Source organism: Myotis davidii, unplaced genomic scaffold (genome assembly GCF_000327345.1).
Source record: "Myotis davidii unplaced genomic scaffold, ASM32734v1 scaffold663, whole genome shotgun sequence".
Taxonomy (NCBI): domain Eukaryota; kingdom Metazoa; phylum Chordata; class Mammalia; order Chiroptera; family Vespertilionidae; genus Myotis; species Myotis davidii.
Window position 1 is genome coordinate 1390084 of NW_006295816.1, and position 7356 is coordinate 1397439.

The 7356-nt window shown below is 58.6% G+C and overlaps 2 protein-coding genes across 2 annotated transcripts in view; one reads left to right on the forward strand and one right to left on the reverse strand.

Annotated features, from left to right (window-relative positions):
• The window catches only part of KLHDC8B (kelch domain containing 8B), a 4503-nt gene extending 2981 nt beyond the window's left edge, over positions 1 to 1522 (forward strand). Inside the window, exons 4-8 of the mRNA XM_006770587.2 lie at positions 1 to 126; positions 212 to 313; positions 671 to 703; positions 793 to 796; positions 828 to 1522. The exon at positions 1 to 126 is cut by the window's left edge and continues 90 nt beyond it. Of these exons, the coding sequence (XP_006770650.2) occupies positions 1 to 126; positions 212 to 313; positions 671 to 703; positions 793 to 796; positions 828 to 915 (353 nt within the window). The 3' untranslated portion in view covers positions 916 to 1522. The remainder of the gene's footprint in view (positions 127 to 211; positions 314 to 670; positions 704 to 792; positions 797 to 827) is intronic.
• Positions 1523 to 1665: 143 nt separating this feature from the next.
• Positions 1666 to 7356, reverse strand: part of LOC102766188 (chromosome unknown open reading frame, human C3orf84) — a 9109-nt gene continuing 3418 nt past the window's right edge. Inside the window, exons 2-6 of the mRNA XM_015568273.1 lie at positions 7031 to 7174; positions 3280 to 3336; positions 2510 to 2966; positions 2177 to 2245; positions 1666 to 2021 (exon numbers count right to left, since the gene is read on the reverse strand). Coding sequence (XP_015423759.1) covers positions 1666 to 2021; positions 2177 to 2245; positions 2510 to 2966; positions 3280 to 3336; positions 7031 to 7174 — 1083 coding nt within the window. The remainder of the gene's footprint in view (positions 2022 to 2176; positions 2246 to 2509; positions 2967 to 3279; positions 3337 to 7030; positions 7175 to 7356) is intronic.

Sequence of the window (7356 nt, forward strand, 5' to 3'; positions counted from 1 at the left end):
TTGCCGGCTGCGCCATGGCCGAAGGCAGCGTCTTCAGCCTGGGGGGCCTGCAGCAGCCCGGGCCCCACAACTTCTACTCGCGCCCGCACTTCGTCAACACCGTGGAGACGTTCGACCTGGAGCGCGGTGAGCAGGGCGGTCCTGGGTGTCCTCCCGCCGTGGAGGGCCCGTGGGGCCGCCCTGACCTCTCCTCCCCTCCCCTCCCCTGCAGGCTCCTGGACCAAGCTGCCCCGCGGCCTGCGCATGAGGGATAAGAGGGCCGACTTTGTGGTCGGCGCCCTTGGGGGCTATATTGTGGCTGTGGGGGGACTTGGTGAGTCTGCGGGGCTGGGATGGGGAGCCCAGGGCAGGAAGGAGTGGCCTCCAGTGTGAGCACCACCTGCTGTCTCTGGGCTCAGGGCTCGGGGCTTGTGAGCTGCCCTTTCCGATCTGGGGAGCCAGCGAGGGTGTCCTCAGCCCCTGACTGAATTGTGTGCCAGCGGGGCCTCGGGGCCACGGAGTGAGTGGCAGGTAGAAACAGGAGTGCGCACACGAAGGGTGAGGAATGGGCAGGAAGCAGCAAGGTCCTGACAGTCCGTCCAGGGCGATGTCTTCTGGCCACACGCTGGGTTCAGGGGGCAAAGGAGCTGGCGCCCCTCAGCCTGTGCCTCCCAACCGCTGTCTCCTACAGGGAACCAGCCGTGCCCGCTGGGCTCCGCGGAAGGCAAAACTCTTTGCTAATGAATTATTCCAAAGGAAAGACACAGCGAAGGGAGACCTTAACCTATCAGACAAGACCTCCAGGTTCACTAGCAGAGTCAGAATAACAAGAATGCTCTGGTCTAAAGTTGCTTTGCCCGGCTGTTTGTCATCGGGGGCGTGGCACAGGGTCCCAGCCAGGCCGTGGAGGCTCTGTGTCTGCGTGATGGGGTCTGAATCCTGCGGGGACCTTGGCCCCTGGGGCAGCTCAGGGCCAGAGGCAGCTGCTCTGTGGGATGGAGACGCGGGCGCTGTGACACAGCCGTGGGGACGGGCGGGAGGCGCCGTCCGTAGCATAGGGTACCCATACGCTTCCACCACCTCACCCCCTTCACTCATGGGCCAGGCCTCCCCGACCCTTGCTCTGGGACCTACGGGCCGGGCCCTCTGTCCGATTGGGAAGTGGGGGAGGGAAGAGCCGGCCTCAGCCCTGCACGGTCAGTGCCCGCCTGGAGTCGACCAGGCCTCCCCGTGACTACTCCTGAGAAGTCCTGGCTGCCAGCCGCCTTGGAGGCCCCTGGGGACCCAGGAGAGTTGGGGAGGGTGGGGGACACAGAGGGAATGGAAGAGCAACCGCAGGAACCTCCAAAGGGTCAAAAACGTTAGCTTTGGGCCCTTTACACTGTTGGCTGTGTGACCTCGGGCCAGTCATTTCACCTCTCTGTGCCTCAGCATCCTCACCTAAACGGGGATCTCCGAAACCTTCCTGCCCCACCTACCTCACAGGGCTGTTGTGAGGACCCAGGAGTTCAGATATGGAAGTAAAGATGCTGCTAAAAGCTGGTGCGTGGCCTGGTATGGACTCCTGTCCCCCGCAGCCCTGTCCTCCTATGGGGCTTCCGTTGTCCCAAGGATAAGGGTCAAGAAGAGCCTTTTCGATCGGCCGCTGCACCCCAAATGTCTGCTGTGTCAGCCCCTCCTTCAGCCTCAGATTCTCCTTGGGGACCCAGGGCGGCCACTGTCCCGCTGTCCCAGATGGTGGGGTCCTCGCAGGACGAGCAGAAAATGACCACACACCGCGCGGGCAGGACGCTCCCCAGGCCTGGGCCTCAGCATCTCGGCCACACCTTGCTCGCCGCCGGAGGTCTCGTGGGGTGTGGCGGACAGTCTCCCTCCGTCCCAGCTGCAGGGAAGCCGTCTGCTGGGCAGGACTGTGTAGCCACCGCCAGACCCCGAGAGGCGAAGCTCCCGAGAAGCCAAGCTGCTGGCCCTCGCCTCCTCGTCCTGGCTTCGCTGCCCTTTCTGCAGTTTCACTGAGAGTGAGGGGTTCACAGCTGGGTTTGCTGCAAGAATGGATTTGGGGGTCCCAGAACCCATCTGCTGTGGCCATGGTAACCCTCCTGGACCCATAGCCTCCTGCTGGCTGTGCCCCTTCTCACTCAACGGCAGAGCTCCCAAGGCAACACCCCCCTGCCCAGCACATAGACACCAGGGGCACCAGTGCCATAGGAGCCGGGCATAAGGCCTGGCAGTGTCTTACTGCGCTCCAGCTCTGCGCCCTCCTGGGCTATAAGCACAGGCCAGGGAGGCCTCAGTGTCAGCCATTCTTTTCTTGTTAATTCTCACCTGAGGATATTTTCCCATTGATTTTTAGAGAGTGGAAGGGAGAGAAAGAGACAGAGAGAGAGAAACACGGATGTGAGAGAGACACATCAATTGGTTGCCTCCCACATGCACCCCGACTGGGGCCGGGGATCAAGCCTGTAACTGAGGTACATGCCCTTGAGGTACATGCTGTTGACTGGAATCGAACCCACGACCCTTCAGTCTGCAGGCTGACGCTCTATCCACTGAGCCAACTGGCCAGGGCAACAGCCAACCTTGTTTAATGCTCTGGACCAGTTTAGACACTCGGAGACGCCCTCATGAAGGTAATGCTGCAGCGGTTTGGACCCGGGGATCTTTGGGAGGTTAGTCGGGGTACTGTGGCCGGAGGCCGGGGGGCCCCCGCAGTCGCCGCCACAGTGGCCGCTCTGGGATGGCTGGCAGAAGTTCTGCTGGTAGGTGGTACAGGTGCGGGGGTGGTGGACCTGCACAAAGTGGACGAGGCGCTGAGGGGCGTCGCTGGGTCCCGGGGATAACCGGAAGGTGGACTGGTAGGAGGATTCCAGGGGCCGCTGTGGGTACAGCTCCAGCTCGCTGGAGGCCCAGTGCAGGAAGGTGTGCCGCTGACACAGGCGCTCCATGTTTTTCCGTCTCCCGATGCCCTGCAGTAGGCAGTAGGGACCCTCCTCAGCGGTACGGGCCCTTGGCCCACAGTCCTAGCACCAGGCTTGGCCTTGGGTGCCCCTAAAGCCAACCTGCCCAGTGATGCCTGGCTGTGCCTGGCCTGAACCCCGCCTCTGGGCCTGCCTCCATTCCGGAGTGAGGCCCCAGACCGCCAGTGGCCCCTGGGAGGCTTGCACAGAGTCAGGCCGGCTGGCAGGGGAGGCACAGCAGCTGTTTCCCTGCTCAGCACCAGCCTGGCCCGCTCCTCCTCTCCTCCCCTCCCGCCCTGCCTCCCCCACTTCCCTGCCTGGCCCCCTCCTCTCCCGCACTCACCTTGTCGAAGGAAGTGCGGTTGTCGTGCTTGGAGAAGAAGTGCTGCCGCACTGGCTCCTGGAAAGAGAGGAAGGTCATGGGGGAAACGGTGCTTCCCTGCCCCGAGGTCTTCCCTCAGGACCCACAATGGAGGGAAACCGTCCTAACCTGCTAGCCTGCTGCCACCCCCAAAAGGCAGATACTAACGAAAGCAACACCTCACTCTGGGCCACCTCAGGACCTCCTGCCCTAGGGCGAGTGGTCAGGCTTTACGGGAGCCCCCACCAACACATCGCCCAGGAGTAGGCGTGGTTCTCTCCTCCCCTCTCTCCACACCTACTCCCCCATCAGCAGCCCAAGCTCCTCACCCTGAACACCACCTGGAAATGGACGTTTTTCTCTCTAGTCCAAGCTCCTTTCTGAATTCCAGACCCAGCAGCTAACGGAGACATCGAATGCAGCGGTCGCCAACCGGTGCTCCGCGCTCCACTGTGGTCCGTGAGGTCCGGAAGGTTGGCGACCGCTGGGCTAATGGGCATCTCAAGCCCATGGCTGAGCTCGGGATCATTCCCCAGCCCACTCCGGCTACAGCCTCCCCCCTCAGGCCACGGCAGCTGGATCCAGCCAAATGCGCTTGATTCCTCCTCTCACCTTACCCCCAAGCGCCAGGAATCCTGCTGTCCTTCAACATGCACCAGGCCCGGAGCGCGCCTCAGCATGGCCACCGCTTCCCGCCACCTTCCTCTCTGCCGGAGTTACTGCAAGAGCTCACCCCTGGGATCCCTGCTCCTGAGCTTGCTCCCCATCTGCTGTCCTCTTAGCAGGCAGAATAACTCTTTTAATGCCTGAGTCCGTTCACAGCCCTTGTTTGCCAAAGGTCCCTCTTGTTTGTAAAAGCCAAGTCCACCTCCAGCCTTTGAGATTTTTCTGGCCATGACTCCTCCTCCCCTTCTTCTTGGGAAGTCTTCCTCCAGCACTGAGCACCACCCCAGCAGTCCCATTACCCCAACTCTGCATTTCTCACCTTCTCCCATCTACATGACCATCTATTCTGGCTGCTTATTGTCTGTTCTCTCTGCCTTGCTCACATCTGTAACTCCGTCCGTCCGGAGAACAGTGCCTGGCCCAGTGCAGGGCCTGGGCTGATGAGCTCAGTCTTGGCTGGGCTGGGGAGTGAGCAGTGGCTGATGGCAGGTTCCCAAGTCAAAGGCAGGGGCAGCTTCATCCCTGATCTCTGAACCAGAGTGTTCAGGGCGGGGCCTGTGTATGTGCCTTTGACAAGCTCCTCCACGGGGACCTCCGCCTTAGACGGTGAGAACAGGTCTCCACCCAGAATAAAAGGGCCAGGAGGGTGGGAAGCCAGCCAGCCTTACCTTTCAGTCCTCATAACAAGCTGACATCACAGGGATTAAAAACCCAGGGCCCTTTTAGAAAAGAAACAACAGGAGAAAATCCTCAGAATCTAAAGCCAGACAAAGTTCGTAGACTTGATCCATAAAAAAACTGATAAATTGGGCCTCATCAAAATGAAAAACTTTTGTTTTGTGAATGTCCATTTGAAGAGGCTAAAAAGACAAGCTACAAACTTGGAGAAAATATTTGCAACCCACATACTCAGTTAAGGACTAATACCAGAACCATAGAGCCCTCTCCCAGCTCCACAGTAAAATAACAAACTATCCAGTTAGAACCCTGGCTAATGACAAAGACATCTCCCCAAAGAGGATATGCAGATGGCAAGGACACATGAAAAGAAGCTCACCATCATTAAACATTTGAGAAATGAAGATTAACCGCCACGTGATGTCACAGCACATCCATCATAATGACTAAAATAAGAAATAGAGCCGGCGACAAGTGTTGGTGAGGATGGAGAGAAACTGGGTCCCCTACACATGGCTGGGGGGAACGGGAAAGCTACAGCTACTCTGGAAAAGTTTGGCCGTTTGTTTTTAAAACTAAACATACAACTCTTCTATGACCCAGCAACTGCACTCCTGGGCATTTATTACAAAGAAATGAAAACCTATATTCACCCAAACCTGTACACAAATGGTCACGGCAGCTTTCGCTGTAAGAGCCAAACACTGGAATCAGCCCCGATAGAGTCTGTAACAGGTGAAGAGTTAAATGAACAGGCACATGCATGCCACTGACTACTCAGTAATGAAAAGGAATGACTGACGCATCGACACACACACAGCTGGGTGATGTGTAGGAAATCACGCCGCGTAAGGAAAACCAATCCTGACAGTTGCACGCTCTATCCTTCCGGTTAGGTGACACTTTGAAGTGACAACATTTTAGAAACGGGAGAGAGTGGTGGATGCCAGGGGTTAGAGACAGGGAAGGCGGAGAGCGGGGGACGGTGGGTGTGGTCATAAGAGGGCAGCACCAGGGACCCTGGTGATGTGTCTTGACTGTGGTTGGAATACACAAACCTACACCGGCAAGAAAAAGCTATAGATCTTCATACCCACACACAAGCACAAGTCAGGCTGGGGAATCCGGGCGAGACAGGTGAGTGCATGCCTGTCAGTGTCCTGGCTGTGATGTTATTACTATAGCTTTGCACAGCGTTACCAGTGGGGGAGACTGAGCAAAGTGTGGAAGGGCTCTCTATGACTTCTCACAACTGTTTATGTATCTTCAATCGTCTCAATACAGACTTGAACTTAAAACCCCTGGGGGCCTGGGAAAACTATGGTCCTCCCCCCCCACCCAGCTCGGAGTGTCTGCCCAGCACTTCACCTACATCTTTGTTCTAAACCATCTAGGGCTCCTTTTCCACCAAGTGGTGAATCCATGGTCTCTGAGCAGGGGGCGCACAGGGGCTGGGGGGCTCAGGCTGAAGAGGCCTTGGGGGGGGTCTCCTGAGAGGGGCCGTTTGCATGTGGGAGGCAAGGGCCCCGCGGAGGCGGCCAGTCTGCAGCCACCGGTGTGGAGGGCAGACCCTCTGTGCTGCCTGAGGGTGTTGGACAGGGACCCACAGTTGTGGCACCCCCAGTGGCCCGCCCCACCATGACCCAGGGCTAGAATGACATTTCCCAAGAGTCAGGCAGGTGAAGGCTAGAAATCAATCAGCCTGGTTTGGAAGAAAATGGAATTGTTTTGTGTCTTAATGACATGGATAAGATGCCTACATGCCACGTGAGAGGAGAGGAGAGTGGCTGCTACCCGTGGAAAGGTTTTAACTACAGCTGTAGTGAGACAGGTGCGGTGAGACAGCTGCAGTGAGAGCTGTAGTGAGACAGCTGCAGTGAGACAGGTGCAGTGAGACAGCTGCGGTGAGACAGGTGCAGTGAGACAGCTGCGGTGAAACAGCTGCGGTGAGACAGGTGCAGTGAGATGGGTGCGGTGAAACAGCTGCAGTGAGACAGGTGCGGTGAAACAGCTGCAGTGAGACAGGTGCGGTGAAACAGCTGCAGTGAGACAGGTGCGGTGAAACAGCTGCAGTGAGACAGGTGCGGTGAAACAGCTGCAGTGAGACAGGTGCGGTGAAACAGCTGCAGTGAGACAGGTGCGGTGAAACAGCTGCAGTGAGACAGGTGCGGTGAAACAGCTGCAGTGAGACAGGTGCGGTGAGACAGGTGCGGTGAGACAGAGGTGCAGTGATGGGTGCGGTGAGACAGGTGCAGTGAGAGCTGCAGTGAGAGGTTCGGTGAGACAGCTGCGGTGAGACAGGTTTGGTGAGAGGTGCAGTGAGAGGTGCAGTGAGAGCTGCAGTGAGACAGGTGCGGTGAGCCCGCAGACCCCCCCTGCCCGCGCCCACCTTGCATCGCTGCAGGAAGATTGTTGGGGGCTGGGGCTTGGCTGCCAGGCGGTACTCGAGGGCGCTCTCATTCTTGAACTGGCCTCGGTAGTGCCCATAGAAGCCATTGTTGTGCTGCAGCAGAGGAGGCGGGTGGAGTGAGGCCTACACACCCACCCCACCCACTCCCACAACCACCCCCAACGCACTCCCACTCCCACTCCGAGCCTCCACCCAGGGCCCCAGAGGCTCGAGGCCGCTCGTGGGAGTTTCTGACCCAACAGAAAGCACCCGAGGTGGGGGCGCCCTGGAGAGGGCTGGCGGGAGATGGAGCTTGGGCCTGCGGG